The 16902-nt window shown below is 48.1% G+C and overlaps 1 protein-coding gene across 1 annotated transcript; it reads left to right on the top strand.

Annotated features, from left to right (window-relative positions):
• Window positions 5769-10384, top strand: LOC110408231 (perilipin-3-like). The gene is made up of 8 exons (XM_021416809.1): window positions 5769-5864; window positions 6494-6570; window positions 7308-7503; window positions 8310-8392; window positions 8581-8839; window positions 9011-9210; window positions 9335-9463; window positions 9581-10384. The coding sequence occupies exons 1-8, from the start codon at window positions 5798-5800 to the stop codon at window positions 9941-9943; spliced, it is 1374 nt and encodes a 457-aa protein (XP_021272484.1). The 5' UTR covers window positions 5769-5797; the 3' UTR covers window positions 9944-10384.

Raw genomic sequence — 16902 nt, 5'->3', positions numbered from 1 at the left:
AGAAGTCTCACTCCAGACAAAGAAGGCTGCATGAACAGCTCAAGACATCAAAGGCCTTTCTGTTCTTACATGAGGGAACAAACTTCATTATGAGTTGGATCATCCAAAGTCTTATCGTCAGTTCTGTCAAGTGCAGGACCTACTCAACCAACTCCTCAGCTCAGCACCATAAAGCCCCGCCTGGGCTCTCCTGTTGGTATAAAGCCATTGCTGCACACATGGTGTCCATGGCTGAGGACACAAGGAAGTGGGTGGTGGGAGCCCTGCACGCTCCATGTGCAGGCCGATGATCTGTTTATGACACTGCTGTCTCAGTCTGAAACAGAAAGTGAAAAATATACTGTAAAGCAAATGGCACAAGCACTGCTCCTTCCTCAAGGAGGCTTTTCCTTTTTTTAACACTGAGTTCGCCATTAGATACACTTGAGAAACGACAGTTACAATGCCTTGTATTTAGCATAAAATTAGGATCTACGGTACTTAGGGTTCATCATCACAGCAGTCAATTTCTAATAATTTTCACCACCCAGAGAGGTAAGGAGATCTGTAGATAAGTGGTACAGAGATACATGCAGCCAGAGCTACAGAGGGCAGTGGCACCTCTGACAGAGTTAGGTGGAAGTGAAGAGATCCTTAAAAGATCTCAAGACTTACAGCTCATCAGTGGTATTATCTGGGAACACAGAACCCTGCTTTTACATGTCGATAAATATCATCATGAAACAGAAGCAACCAAATCAGCATCTGTGTGAGATCGCCCAGCCAAACATTTTTTCCTGGGTATCTTTAAAGTTTTTTTTCCGCAGATATTCTGCTGAAACCCAGTAGTGCTGTTACCTTCATGCAGAAATGTGTGTGATGGTACTATATACCCACTGGTGCTAAAGCACTGGGGTGCAGGTGGTTCACAGACAAGAGAAGGGCCACCTGGATTCCCTTTTAGACCTCACAGATGAAGGAGAAAAGCTACAGAAATCTCAGTTTTCTTTTTAACCCCCTCAGTAGGAAGGATATGCTTTTATCTCTGCTGCATTCCACTTTGCCTGGATGGACCAGTGTAGCTGTTTTGTTTTTATAATGTACTGGCTGAAGTCTGTTTTCCTGCCTTGTGTTGCTTTTTCTTCTCCCCACCATTTTGCCATGTAATGCTCTGCCATTGCCTTTATCTGGTTCTGGCTACAGGAGTCCTGCTTTACTCCCGTTGAAAGGAGTAACCGGCAGGATGAGCACTGTGTGCATCCACACTGTGCTGGGCTGCGTTGCTCCAGTTTGCACACTATCAGTCTGGTGTACAAGGGTAGAAATTGCATCACAGTGAACACGACTGCAGAGACCTTTCTCACAGCATTCATATCACTGAGGCTGGCTCCCAGCACCAGGACTGGCTCCTGCAGGGAGCAAATATTAAGTCTGTAAAGCCCTGGCTGAGGCTCTGGAGGAACTCCTGCATGTCTGTGCTTTGTCCCCTGTTGTGCACATGGGAACAGGGGTTGTGAGGGATGCTGTGGGGCCCAGGCCACCTTGAGGCATTTGTTTTGCTGTGGGCATGGGGAATGGGCTGCTCCCTGCACAAGGAAATGGGCTCTGTAGCTTTTGTGCCATGCTGATGGATGCTGGATGGGAGTAAGCTCATGAATACTGGGAATGAGGAAGGTAAGTTTGTTCACATTGTGTGTGGGTGGGTGCCAGCCCTGCCTGCTCTGTCGCCAGATTCATGCTCCTCTGGCAGGTAGCAGGACAGCAGCTCCATGTTAATGCTACACGGGTAGCATGCTACACAGGTGTCATCTACTCAGAGCTCGTTTCTTCTGATTTTCTTTTTGCATGAAAGCAATGTCAAACTCTGTATTTGAGGAGCTGAGGTGCTGGATGCAGGCTGTAACACAAATGCTTTACATGTTCTCCTGCAAACAAAACAAAATCACGTCAGCTCTGATCCTGCAAAGTTTCAAGATTGAACACCTACTCTTTAAAAGCTTGCTGAAACGTTGGGCAATGCAGGCACAGAAGTAAAGCAAGGACCCACTGTGGGATCAGGGTGCAATAATGATATGTAAAACACAAATGTCCCACTCCACTGAAACCTTTCTGATGGGACTGCAAGCAGCTGCAGTACAAAATGGCAGTCTGATTTTAGTACTTGTGTATTTTACGGCCTTCAGATTGCATACAGAGAGCCTCCTTCAAGAAGATGCTGCTGGCAGCTCCTTCCCACTCACCATGCCCACCACTGTGAGGCAGGACCCTGCCTGGTCTGAGACCTGGTGAGAGCCTGAAGGGTCTTTCTATAACCAGACGAAGTTGTGCCAACAGGGAAGGACCATGGTGCCCCAGTTTCCCTTAGCACAGGGTTGAATGGAAGCTGCAGTTCCCCAGATGCATGAAAACATCACTGAGCAATTGTGTCAGAAGGAAAGTGTCGTGAAGCAAGCAGTGAGACCAGCACAGAAGGTGCAAGCAGGAGGGGGCTGAGCTCGCTCCTACCAGTCCTGTATGTGGGCTGCTCGCCCTGCAGGTCTCTGGGGAAAGTGCAGAAGGATGGGGCTCTGGGTATGTCAAAATGAGAAACTCGAGTTTCACTGCTTCTAGGACTAGGCAGCAGCTACTTCTAGAACAAAACTTTGAGCACTGGCAGGTGAGAGCAATAGGAATTCCACAGTAGGAGTTAAATCCTTCTCAGCATGTTTTTACTTGCTTCTCTTTTCTAGTTTTCAAATTGTTTCATGCGGCATGAAACTGTCATTGCCTATGTGACAATCTTCTGGATTCAATACAGTAACAAACAACAGATGTATTGAAACATAAGAACGTGTAGTGGGTGTCCTGAAGAATGGCTTCATTGAAGTTGTGGGTTTTAATTTCAGGGGTGGTTAAAAAATCACAAGATTATTTCTCATCAGAAAACGTTTGGGTGCCTGCAGTGGCAGCATGGGGCAGGGGGCCTGCGTTCCTTGTGCGGGGCTGAGACATGTCTGTCTGAGGGACGGCAGAGTGCGGTGCCCCCACGGCATCTCCTGTGGCCCACAGCGGAGCTGGCTGCTGACATCGGGTGCTGACAGAGCCGGGCCTGTGCTGCAGCCTGAGGCCCGAGGATTTTATTGTTATTATTTTGTGTTGTCCTAAATTGGTTATGGTCCAGTGTTGAAACGAAAGTCCTATTGGAATGAAGCTTCACGCTGCACTTCAGCCCTTCTTCCCATCCAAACCAAAGTCCTCTGCTTCTCCAAAGGAGCAGCCGGTTCACCGGTGATACTGTGGCAGAATGCACCAAAGTTTGAGGGACTTTGTGCTATTAACTTCCTTCAGTCTGCTCCATGAGTTGTAGGGTACAATGAAGCACATTTGAAATGTTTGTAGGTCAGTGTACACAGCAGGAGGAACTAGCAAGAGGAGCCAGAAGTCTTGGCTCAGTCCCAGAGCTACAGCATCATTGACCTAAGCAAAACCCATAGGGAAGAGCCCTGTGCCTGGTGTGTCACGATGGACAGCTGCGGGCCCTTCAGCAGGGACAGGGAGGGCAGGCGAGGGATGAGGAAGTAAAGTGGACGTCGCTGTGGGCTTCTACCATAGGCAGCCCTGGCAGGTTGATGACACGGTTTATTTATCCTTTAAAGAAGTAAGAGATGCCTCTAGGTCAGGAGCTCTTGTCCTTATGGTGGCTTCAGTTTGCCAGACATTAACTGGGAATACCAGATTAGATGTAGATTTGTGGCTTTTAAAAAGAGAGAGTCTTGTGGGTGATGTGCTGATTGGTGGGTGTCTTGGCCATAGTGGGCATGAAGTAGTTGAGTTGAAAATTTTTGGCGATAGGAGGAATCCTTGCCAACAAAACTTCATCCCAGAATTTGGGGAGAGCAGAGTACAATCTGCTTGGGGAACTAGGTAGCAAGGTGCTCTGGGAATCTTCTTTTGAAGACATTGAGTTCCATCAGTGCTGGTCACTTTTAAGTACCAGCTCTCTCAATCCCAGGAGCAGGCAATGCAAAGTTTTTGGAAACCATGTAGGTGGGCAGGACAGAAGGTCAGGAGAGGACTACAGAGGTGTTGTTTGCCATTCTAGGGAGAACATTTTTGTGACAAGAGCTCAGTTAAAGTTGAGGCTGGCCAGTACTTTGGGGAACAACAAAAAAAGGCTGTTTAGAATATGTTAATAGCAAAACAAGGATCAGAGATAACATTGTCCTGTTACTTGGTGAGGATGGTCACATCACAAACAGGGATGCCAACAATGCAGGAACGTCTATTGCCTTCTTTTTTCTGTCTTCAACACCAGTGATGGGCTCTGGGACAACCAGAGTCTTGAATCTGAGGACAGTGACTGTGGTAACAATAAACTCCTGGCCAACCCCAACCCCAAACTTGTGTGCAATTTGCTGCTCCAGCAGGATTCGTATAAGCCTATGGGGACCAATTAGATTCATCCCAGGGTACTGAAAGAACTGGCTGATGTCAGTGCAAGACCACTCAATTTTATTTTTCAACAGTTCTGGGAATCTGTCGACTGGAAGCTGGCAAATGTGATCCCAAGAGAGAAGACCACAGTGATTGCGGGCTTGTCAGTCTCATTTTAGTGCTAGGCAAAATTATGGAGGTGGTTATTCTGGGACTTATTGAAAAACACCTGAAAGACAATGCAGTCATTTGTTGCAGCCAGCATGAGTTCACGAGGGGAAAGTCCTGTTTAATGAACTTGATCCCTTTTTATCACAAGGTTACCCAAGGGAACTTCACCAAGGGAAGCCAAGGCATAATCATTTGGGATGTCAGCAAAGCTTTCAGTGCTGTTTCTCCCAGTATTCTTCTGGACAAACTGCCCAGCATACAGCAAGACAAAACCAGAATGCACTGGCTGAACCATTGGCTGGTGGGTTGGGCTCAAAGGGTTCTGGTTAATGGGGTTGCATCAGGCTGGTGGCCAGTCAGTACTGGGATTCTGCAGGGCTCCAATTCTGAAAGAGTTCTCTTCAAAGTTTTCATTAATGACATTGATAAAGGTCTTGAGTCACCATTAAGTAAGTTTGCGGATAATGCTAAATTGGGAGGAGCTGCTGGCTCCCTTGGAGGCAGAGAGGCCTTGCACAGAGATCTTGACAAATTAGAGGGCAATCACCAATGGCAGGAAATTTCAGAAGAGCAAGTGCAGGATTCCACACTTGGGTTGGGGTAACTCTATCTGTATGTACAGACTGGGGCAGGAGGGGCTGGAGAGCAGCCTCACGGAAAGGGACGTGGGGATTCTGATTGGGGACAAGTTGAACCTGGCTCAGGAGTGTGCCATGGCAGCCAGAAGGGCCAACCATACCCTGGGACTGTGGAACAGGCTGCCCAGGGCAGTGGGCACAGCCCTGAGCTGCCAGAGCTCAAGGAGAGCTGGGACAGTGCTCTCAGACATAGGGTTTGGGTTTGGGTGGTGCTGTGTGGAACTGGACTCAATTGTTTTTGTGGGTCCCTGCCAACTCAGGACATTTGATTTTCTATGATTCTATAAAGATAAATTGACATTTCCAGTCTGTGCCTGTGAACGCATGCAAGATCTCAAAGGTTGCGTAGGCTCTGCCAGTGTTACTTCTCTTCTTTTGCAGGATCCTCTGAAAGGAGTTTGCAGAGCGCAAGGTGTACCTGCCTGATTACAGAGTAATTAACGAGCCTCAGCAGGATCCATCACTGACCCATTCCAGCTCTCATAGGCAACGGGCTGGGTCCTTTCTGCTGCTTGCCAGAGCTGTCAGTCACTCAGGGTCCCTCCCCAGACCTCTTCTCCATCTGGTATAAAAAGGAGGGAAGGTGGGAGAGCAGTATGGTGTGGTGTGTGTTTTTTTTTGCTTGTTGCCTGCCTTCTCATCTCCAGCAGAAGAAAAAACAAGGTACTGTCCTCTCTAGGTGGGGATGCTTTCTGATGGTAAGGCAGTGATTGTTTTGTGAGGGTCTGGTTTGTAATATAGATGTGTTGCCCCTCATTTAATCACCAAATGAAATTAGTTTTTTGTGTGTGTGATTCTGACTGAAAGTTTAGCCAGTGCTTGTTTTGAGTGAAAAGCTTGATACGACTGGAATGTACTCATGGCAATAAAGCTAGAGCTTTAAGTGTTTGTCTTCTAATACTGCCTTTACTATCTTTCCTCATACCAGAGCTTCTCTAAGGCTTGGTGAGGAGGAAGGAGGCACCAGGTATCTCCCCTAAATACAGTGCTTGCTATCAATATCACCCCTCTGACAAGAGGCCTCTATAGCGAGGAAAGTCTCTGTCCTTGTTTCCTTGATGTAAACAATATGGAACCTGAATACAAGGTGGCTTGCAAATTCCACAGATTCCCTCTCCCCTATAAGGGAAGGGGATCCATTTTAGGGTCTGACATTAATTTCTTAATGAGGGTTAAAGAATATCTCCTAGTTACATCAGAAAGATGCATCCTCCAAGAAAGGGAGCCCCTCTGGATGCTCTCTAGCTGCTTGCTCTAGATCCTCCTAAACCATTGCACTGCTTGTATTGCAGCTGCAATGGCCTCAGCTTTGCCTGACAAAGAGGAAGCTGCCAAGAGCTCCCCTGAGATGAAGGAAGAGGAGCAGCAGGTGAGTGCTTTCTGTAAGCTGCAGTGGGTTGCAGCTCTGGAGAGCAGGTATAAGGAGATGACCTCTCTGAGGCTAAGGCTGTGTAAAGGGAAGGCTGTCTCCCCTCAGGCCCTGCCCTGCAGCTCCTCTAGAAATAAAGGTGATGTTATAGCCCCAGGTAGGCCTCAGGGCCCAGTGGGGAACTTCTTAGGCTGAGCAGAGTAACCTGATTCTTGGCTAGGAGGGAGCTAGGTCTTCAGCTATGGGCTTAGAGCTGCCTTTCTGTGCTCAAAGCTCTGAGGAAAGGCTTCCATGTTTCTGCAGCCCTGAAGCCTGTTGTATCTGCTGTGCTCCCCTGACCAACAGTGTGCTACTTCCAGATCAGTGTAAAGTCTGTCCGCTTACAGCCAGCCTGATCAGCCCAAGTGGGGCATTTGCAGGGGTACTCTCTTGTTATACAGCTGTACAAAGTGTACTAGAGTTGGGTATCTAAAAACATTGAGGTTTTCTACGAACACTGCTCTCTCTTGAGTAGCATTGCACTGGAAGGAGTCATCTCTAGGATGGATCAGCCATAAGTGTCAGTGCTCCACAGCTGTCTTTAACTTGCTTGCAGTCTTCAAAGCAAGTCTAAGCAAAGCATGCCTTGGTTCCACAGCTAGGTGTTTCAAACAGGCAACTGGAAGAAGCTTTGTTACAACACTGAAAGCTCAGTGTTGTGTTTTCATGCTTAATGGCTTTTTTTTTTCTCTGCCTAGGATATAGTAAATCAGTTGGCTAACCTGACACTGATCAGCTCTGCCTGTGACATGGTTTCTACAGTTTATGCCTCCACTAAGGAGAGCCACCCCTACATCAGAACAGTGTGTGATGCAGCAGAGAAAGGAGTGAAGAGTGTGACTGAAGCCACAGCCAGCTGTGTGCAGCCAGTTCTGGTTACACTGCAGCCTCAAGGTAATTCCCTGTGGTAGTGGTGGTCTGTATGGCCTTCTGAAAGGCTTGCTTCCTGAGCTGAAAGGAACCAGAGTGTGGAAATGCACAATTACCGTACTAAAAGAACCGCTCCAGGCCTGTGCATGAGGTCAAAAACTGGAATCCTAATCCAAGCAATGTGATGAAGGGATGGACTGGGATTGACTTTGATGTTGATTACTCTTAAGACTGATCTTGCCAGGTCCAGAGTCTTTAGTGAAAATTGCTCGTAGTTTGATTCTTGCCAGTTCATAATGGCTGAAGGAAAAAAGCCTTCTCTTGGGCTGCCTCATCTAGAGGTCTTCTTTGCAATGACCCTTAAAGAACATGGTTGCCTTCCATGAAGAAGCTCTAAACCTCTGCAAGGAAGAGGGGTTAATTTCTGATGCAAGTCTGTGTGACTGGCCTAGGTTCAGACAAAATCCAGAGTAGGCATCTATCTTGATGGTAACTACTTGATCCTGGATCCCTTGGCATGTGGATGATTGGGCAGAAAGGATGGCTGTGCATCTGTTCCACCAAGAACTCAAGAAACTTGCGCGGGATGGGGAAAACACCATGTAGATGGCTATGTCCATGTTAGTTAAAACCTGCTGCAATCAAAGCGAACACATCTATGTGGTGATGAAGGCAAAATGCTCTACAAATTCAGCTTGCAGCAGAGCACGCCTGGTCTGGTGGCCTGGATGGAGACCTTCACCCAGGCTCCCTGCAGAACTTGGTCTCATAAATCTTATGTTCCTGAATGTTAGAAAAAGAGTTCAAGCTTGTTTTTCTTTTCTTAACAGTGGCTGCAGCAAATGAGTATGCCTCCAAGGGTTTGGATAAACTAGGGGAAAAGCTTCCACTTCTTCAAAAGCCAGTGGACCAGGTGAGAAATAAAGGCTGCTCTGTTCCTTGCAGGGTTTCTAACCTTGGGAGTGAGGCTTTCAAGAGGAATGAACTACCCCTGGGGCACTGTGCAAGCTCTTACAGGAGTGGGTAACAAGCAGATGCTGTGCAGAGTACTTTCAGTGCACTATATGACCTAATCCCTTATCTGACATCTCTCTTCTGCAGGTTATCTCTGAAACAAAAGAGCTGGTGTCATCCAGAGTGGCTGATGCAAAGGATGTTGTGAGCAGCAGAGTGGCAGAGGTGGTAGATGCAACAAAGGAGGCCCTTCACAGTGGTGTGGAGGCTGCCAGATCTGCAGTGACCAGTAGTGTGGAGATGGTTATGGACTCTAGAGTGGGCCATATGGCTGTAAGCAGAGCAGAAGCTGTGCTGGAGAGAACAGGAGAAGATGACTCTCTCCCCATTGGAAATGAAGAATTAGGTCAGGAACTATGTCTGTAATGGGATCATAAAATGGTGCACAGTTGGCCCCATTCTTTCTCTGCTGGTTTGGATTGGGGCTAGTGGGAAGTGCCATGCTGGAGGCCACCTGGCTCCTCACACTTTTAGCTTTACTTGGTAAGAACCATTGGTTTACTGTCTCTTTCCTCAGCCAGACTTGCAGCATCTGGGGAGGGTGCAGACATAATGACTGTGGAGCAGCAGCAGGAGAAGAGAAGGTATTTTGTGCAGTTGGGGTCTCTCTCTGATGAACTTCGCCAGTTTGCTTACCTGCGCTCAAAGGATAAAATGAAGTGGATCTGGCAGGGCATGCAGGAGGCCCTTGGACAGCTTCACTGCATCATTGAGCTGGTAGGTAGAGCTTGGTGGATCTGCTGGAGGGCAGGAGTTGGCTTGGTCTCACTTTCTCTGCTTTGATAGCACGTGTGTTGACTACCAGCTGACCTGTCTTGGCACTTTTTCTTATCTCCCTCAGATTGAGGTGTTTAAGCAAGGATTTAATCAAAAGCTTCAGGAGGAGCAAGAGCAACTATGCCAGATGTGGCTGGACTGGACTAGGAAGCTTCCTGAAGAGAGTGGAGATGGTAGCTCTGCAAAGCCAGAGGTATCTACTGGGAAGGAAAGCAAAGGGTTCTGGGGAACTCCTTGACTTTATTTTTTTATTCATTCTAATTTTTCTTTTTTGAAGTAACTCATTTCTCATCTTCCTACCTCCTCCTAGGAGGAGATGGTGTCTCTGGCTCTGCTCCTGGCACGCAGCATCACACAGCAGCTGCAAGTCACCTGCTCTAAGGTTGTGTCTGCAATCCAAGGCCTTCCCCCAAGACTTCAGGATAGATTGAAACACTCTTTTAATGCCATAGAGGAGCTTCATGCTGCTTTCTTGGCAGCAAATTCCCTGGAGGACTTGTCCAGCACTGTCTTGGGCCAGAGCCAGGAGAGGCTAGCTGTGATCTATGAATACATGGAGGAGCTGCTGGACTACCTATCGGGCAACAAGCCTCTGTCCTGGCTGGTGGGACCGTTCTCCCCTAGGGAGGAGGAGGAAGCCTTGCAGGAGAAAGAAGCAGACGCAAGTTGCTGAGGATCTTGAAGCTCCACAGGTCTGCCTGGCATGACTTGCCTAGTGCTTGGTCTTGGCCTTACATACTCCACTTCCTAGCTGAAAGTGGAGTTGTCACATCTTGGATGGTTATTGGGTACTAGTAAATAAGTCTTCAGTAGCTTCAAAGGGAGGTGGTGGAATTAGCAGTGTCACTACTTGGTGCTCATGGCTGAGCTTGAGGCTGGAAGAATAGACCTGAAGGTCTCCGATTCTCCCACCTCCCTAGGAAGCTGTTCATGGTGTCTCCATCAGTGTATCCAGATGGTGCCTTTATTCAGGGCAATAATTGTAGTTGTTGTTAGTCCTTCAGCTGGTATGCAATTTTAAGGATTCTTCCTACAAGCTGCTTGTACTTGGCACCCTACTTGAAATAAAACTATGGCATGGAGAAACTGATACTGTATCTAGTCTCCCCTGAAGAGACCCTGCAAGAGCAAGAATTGCTCATCAGGTGTGATCTACCCTTCCTTCAAGAGTTCTTATGTGCAACTACAATAGTATTGCATTTTTTTTTAACTTAATTGGAGGGGGCAGGTCTGGGTTCTGAAAACCCACTTCAAAACTTCTAAGCACTAGGGTTCATCCTTATATGAACTGCAGCTTGGGGCACTGAGAGAGCAGGTACCCATCGTTCCACTACTTGTTTCTAGATATCACAAAATTAGCCTGTATTTGGTCTACTTGGGAGTGCAAGAAGTGGTAAAATAAGAATAACAAAGTTCTAGAACTGGCCTAGAAAGTACTAAACCCTAATTCCCTCTTGCTTCTGAGCTTTGAGGTCTGTATATGTCTTCCTGGTACATCCCCAAGCTTGGGGAACTGTAGGAAGCTGTCAGGATCTTAGCAGCTCTTGTCATTTGACTAAGTCTAATTGTCTTAGTGCAGTTGTCTGCTGCTACCCAGTGAGGACTTCCCTACTCAGAGCTTTTTTTCTTCTGATTGCTTTCATTCAAAAAGAAAATGTCAGACACTGTATTTGAGGAGCTGAGGTGCTGGATGCAGGCTGTAGTGTAAATGATTTCTCATGTTCTCCTGCTGTATGGGAACTGCTGAGTCATGGCCTGAACCACTGATTGAGCACCTGGAGGAAAGACCCAGTCAGCCCTGGGAGCACAGGTGAAGGCAATTCACTGTGTGACCAGAAGGGGTGGAGCTTGGCTCCACTCCTCTTCAGCCTCATTTAAGGGCTGACTGCTGCTGAGGAAGGATATCTTCCTGGAGATCCCTCCTTGGTGGGAGACTTTCCCTGCGAACCCAGAATCTTCTGATACAGGTGAGTGATCTACTTCCCTTCCCTTGTAGCACCTTGCTATTGTGCCAGTCCTTCCACCTCTTTTGTAACATCTTTTCCATCATGTTGATCTTTCCAATTGCTACGCCTGCAAACAAAAGAAAATATCAGCTATGATCCTGCAGAGTTTCAGGATTGAACACCCACTCTTCAAAAGCTTGCTGAAATAAGGGGCAGTGCATACATAGAAGTAAAGCAGGGACCCATTGTGGGATCAGGATATAATAATGATATGTGAAACACAAGTCCTATTTCACTGAAATCTTTCTGCTGTGGCTCTGTGCCAGGTGGAGGCCGTGATGGGAGCTCCTCGCTGCCCTCCCATCCCCCCTTGGCCTTTTGCGCCCAGCTCCAAGCAAAGGCCGTGCCCGCAGCCTGCCCTGCGCTGCCGTGTGCCCGGGCCCCTCCCCAGCGCTGAGGCCTGGGCTGGGCCCTCACCCTGCAGGGCAGAGTCGTTCCCAGTGGGGAGAGCGGGAGGGGACATGGGAGTCCCTGGGCAGACCCTCAGGTACCCAAATGGAGAGGTGTGGATTTGTTTTCCTTTTTTAAAAATTCTTAGTTTTTTATTATAATAATTGTGTTCTTCATTAGTTATGGTCCACTGTTGAAACAGAAGTCCTAACAGAGCAATTAAAATGGAGCTTCACGCTGCACTTCAGCCCTTCTTCCCATCCAAACCGAAGTCCTCTGCTTCTCCAAAGGAACAGCCACCTCTGTAGCTTCTCTGACACCACCTGGAGGCTGCAGGGAGCTCGGGGCTGTCCACTGGACTCCTCCTGCTGTCCCAGTACAGCAGCTTATGGGACAGGAGTCCTAGTCCTTCCTGTTTCCTGAGAGCTCAGGAAAGAAGTGGTGAGAAGTCTTGGGGAAGGATGAGGATGGAGGTCGGGGAAGAAAGGGCAGTAGGGAGCAGCAGCTGCCGCAGGGGCTCTGTGGCGGATGGTGACATTTCAATGCCAAGATGGAAATCGAGAGCCCCTGGTGCGCTGCTGATGGATGTAGCAGTGTCTCCAGGCAGACATGATGTTGGGGTGCCTGCCCTGCCTTGATGGAGGTGGATCCACCTCCATGGGTTCTTCCTTTGTGGGGATGTCCATCTCCATGGGCTTGACACTGCTCTTGGGTGGATCAGCATCCATTGGCTCTGGTTTGCTGCTGCTGCTCCCAGGAAGCTGTGGCTTCTTTGGAGGAGGAGGATCCATTCTCCTCCATGAAGGATGGGTAGGGATTCTCTAAATAGCTCCCTGTGTCAGCTAGCTGCCAGCAATGTGCAGGTTGGTTAACAGCTGGTGTTCTGTTGTCAGGGTCCCTGTACTGATAGTGGTCATCAGGGAGGTGGCTCTTGACACCAGAGAGCCATGGCTGTGTGACCCTTAGAATGTCCCATGAAGACCCCAATATCACTGTGCTGGGTGTGGGGACGCTAATGCCTGAGAGTTCTCCTCATTTTGAAGAGGGAGGAGAGGTGCACATGATTTGAAGGACAAAAAGAGATAAAACGAGTTCACCAGTGATCCTGTGGCCAGAATGCACCAAAGTTTGAGAGACTTTGTGCTATTAACTTCCTTCAGTCTGCTCCATGAGTTGTAGGGTACAATGAAGCACATTTGAAATGTTTGTAGGTCAGTGTACACAGCAGGAGGAACTAGTAAGAGGAGCCAGAAGTCTTGGCTCAGTCCCAGAGCTACAGCATCATTGACCTAAGCAAAACCCATAGGGAAGAGCCCTGTGCCTGGTGTGTCATGATGGACAGCTGCGGGCCCTTCAGCAGGGACAGGGTAGGCAGGCGAGGGATGAGGAAGTAAAGTGGATGTCGCTGTGGGCTTCTACCATAGGCAGCCCTGGCAGGTTGATGACACGGTTTATTTATCCTTTAAAGAAGTAAGAGATGCCTCTAGGTCAGGAGCTCTTGTCCTTATGGTGGCTTCAGTTTGCCAGACATCAACTGGGAATACCACACAGCTGATAGAGACAGGTCCAGGCAATTCCTAAAATACCTTGATGATGATAATAAGTCCTTTGGTACGGGTACCAGGGGACAGACTAGGAATGATGCTTGTAGATTTGTTGCTTTCTTTAAAAGAGAGTCTTGTGGGTGATGTGGCGATTGGTGGCTGTCTTGGCCATAGTGAAGTAGTTGAGTTGGAAATCTTTGATCTGCTGCTACCTGGTGAGGCCTTCCCAGCCTGTTGTGGGACAGCGGATTGCAGGAGTAGCTGCTCAGATGAGACATGGGTATCCAGGTGGTCAGTCCATAGGGATAGCTGTCAAAACATTACTGGTGCTGATCCTGTCAGTTCTGACCTGTCCTGGCCCAGAGATGCTTCAGCTGAGCTAGGAGCTCTTTGCACACTATATGTGACTGTCTTTCAAGGAGGCAGAACTGCTTTCAGACTTGCTGGATGGTAATGTAAATGAGTTTGATCTTGAGTATCTTGAGTAAATTGAGTTTGATGCTTACTGCTGACTGGCTTCTCTATGGTGAAGAGCTCTAGGAAAGGCGTGCTCAGTCTGTGTAATGTAATTACAGCAAAACTTGTAGGAAGGGAAGTGTGGTGCTGATTGTGGGTAGTGTTAAGAGCTAGCTCTGGTGCTTGGTAGGAAGCATGCCATATGTTGTTTCCTTCAGTATCAAAGCTGTGTCAGACAGCCTAGGTGCTAAACTTACCTGGAGGGAAGTAAATGACTGGGCATTCTTGTACTCCACATTAATTAATCAGTGCAGCAGATCAGATCTATATTAATTTAGTGCTTACCCTAGCAGATCATGCATGTTCTGCTTATGGATTGCTGGGGCACAGTCTTGCTTATTGCTTGAATCCACGGCTTGCAGTCACTATTGGCAGCTCTTGCCTCAGGAACCTGGTGTACAGTGGGAGGAGGAGGCAAATTGCTCAGAGGTTCTCTTGAGAAGTTGTTTCCAAATGTTCATAAGGGGAAGCTACAGGCCACTGGGCTGCTTGGGGCTATGAATGTCAGGAACCATCCTCTCTGCTGACTAGAGCAACTCCTTCCCTCCAGCAGATTCCAGAAAAATATCTCTCAGGCATGTCTTAAATATACTAACTGTTCAAAATTCAAGGGCTAAAAGGAAAACCAACCTGTGACTTATTTTAGAGTTCTACAGTTCTATTTTCTATCAGCTAGGTGTTTCTCTGAATGGTGAGAATTCCTCTGACTGTGTTCTGAGGGGCTGTAATTGCTGGGTAGCACAGAAATGAATGGACTTCCTGCAAGCGGTTGAAGTGTAAACTCTTCTGAGCTCCAGGAGAGTATCCAGATCATTCTCAATTTCGTCCAGACCAGTCTGTGCTTACTTTTGAATCACTTTGGATAGAAATGAGAGGTGTTAGTAATCTGAGAAGCCTAGACAAACACTGTGGCAGGGAGGACACGCCTTGAGATGTCTTTTCTGGCTCTCAGTAGCCCTTGGGAATGATGTGGTATTCCTTGATTCAGATAATAATAGCCCAAGTGATTATGTCCTACCCTCCCCTACTGCTGTTCTTGCCTGCTTAGGCTGTGGCCACATGTGACAGCTTAGTTGCAGGCTGATTTGAATTTTAAATGCAATCACAGGGGCACTTGCTCCTTGTTCCTCTCTTGCTAGATGCCACCTCATTTCCCTCTGCGAGTTTGCTTCACATCTTAATTATTTAATTCTCCACTCATATTCATGCACTTGTGCCCCTTTTTATTCAGTCCCTGCTGCTCGTTGCTTGATGCCTGACTTCTAGGTCAGCGAATGCCCTGGTGCTGGGTGAAGGCTACCTTGGGCATCCCTCCAAAAAGCTGTCATCTTCCCTAGGTTGAGTTAGGAGGCATTAGCCAACATGCTGCTGTGACCTCTAGCTGGCAAGGGTAACTGCTGATGGAGGGTTTCCTCAGCAGCTTTGTCGTGAAGGCAGTAGATTAGGAAACCAAGATTCTTAGCAAGTGCTAAAAGGCAAAAGCTCTCTAGTTGCTTGCAAGAAGCCTGATTTCTCTTCACATTTCCAGGTTTCTTGACATATTAGTACACTGACAGCCTTTATACAGTATCTCCATTTACTGCCTGCTGTAAAATAGTATTTTTCTTAAAGTTTGCGACTGCCCTGAAAGGCTGCTTGTGTAGCTGGGGCCCTCAGATGTGAGCATTCTGAATTTCCATTTTTATGTGACCTTAAGCCTCTACTTGGAGAAATATGAGACTCTCAAAACTTACAGGAATTAATCTACAGTGGAATCTGGACGAAGCTTTTGCTGTCAGTGCTGGAAAGTGATGGTGCTGTGCCTGGCCCGTGTTGGAGCAGAATGGGGTAGTGGGAACTACTCTGCTCTCCCTGCTGCATGATGTGGGCAGGGGCTGTATTTTTTTAGCTTGGTACCTTGCCCTGTGCTTTCTAGTCATACCCCACTGGTCTACTCTCTCCTATTACATCTCCTCCTCATCAGAGGCAGAAACCAAGGACTTCAGAGCTGGGGAGAGGGAAACCTGAAGGGAGTTCCCTGTGCTCCAAGTTGGGTGCTGCCCTGCTCAAGGTGGGCATGGGAGCTTTTTTCCACATGGGGCACATGGGTGCTTTTCTGCCTGAAACCTCTCCTTTCCCTAGGCTCCTGCCTGGGGCCTCTTCTGGCAGCTCCCTGTGAGGCTTGGGGCTGGACAGCCCTGCTTCCCTCCACTCCCTGTGGAAGGCAGTGAAGGGAGTCAATAAATCTGCTTCAAATTGCCTTACAAACCAAGCATGAACTCGTGACAATTCTAATACTGCCTTCGTGTGCCTTGTTAAAGCCCCTGGTGCCTCCAGGAGCGACAGGAGCTGACCTGATCGATAGCTCCCCTGCCCTTCACTGCTACAAAGCAGCTCCTGTGAATACAGAGCACCACCAGCACATAATTGCCTGCACTGTGGTGCTTCCTGGACACCGCTGCCTGCCTATATGGTAATGAAAATCCATTTACAGAAGGAGTTGGTTTGCAGTATTGACTTCCCTGTCTCTCTCTGATTCTCATATTTATTTGGATTCAACGTGAGATGCTTCAGCAGCAGATATGGGAGGTGATCTGGAGGATAATTAACAAGCTGAGTGCTGACACAGTCGGATTTAGGGCTATCCTCCAGACTGATCTTTTCTTTTTGTCCATTTGCATTAAGCTCACTTTGTAAACTCTGACGGAGCTCGGTGTGGCTGGACATGCTCCTGCTCAGCTCTCCCCCATCTGTCCCCGTGGGCATCTCCATAAGCCCTCTCCACCTCTCTTCATTGTGGATTGCTTCAAATATTTGTTTGTACCTCACTCTTTGGCTCCTTGAGAAGAGTGAGGGTCTTTGGCATCTAGGAGCAGACTCTACCTTTGATGCTCTGAAGCAGCATCTCCTTGATGAGCTGAGTTGGAGCAGAAATACTTCTGGAGTTCAGTAAAGGGGCAGCTCGAGATGACCCATGGGGAGCCCTGCAGCTGCTTGTGTTCCCTGCAGTGCTGGTGGGCAGGAGATGGGGTGGGGACTGCTCAGCTCCCCCAGCCTGTGTGCCCACTCCTACTGCCTCGTGAGGAGGGGGAAAGGTGGTACAGGGGGGTGTAAGGGGGGTTAACTGGGAAAGCCAAGTGGGGGCAAGGAAATGCAGGAAGAATGTGGAGGGGATTGAGGCTAAGGCAGGGGAGAGC

The sequence above is a fragment of the Numida meleagris genome, chromosome 19 (genome assembly GCF_002078875.1).
Source record: "Numida meleagris isolate 19003 breed g44 Domestic line chromosome 19, NumMel1.0, whole genome shotgun sequence".
NCBI classification, from domain to species: Eukaryota; Metazoa; Chordata; class Aves; order Galliformes; family Numididae; genus Numida; species Numida meleagris.
Note: the sequence above shows the minus strand (reverse complement) of the source record. Positions and strands in the feature narration are given on the sequence as shown.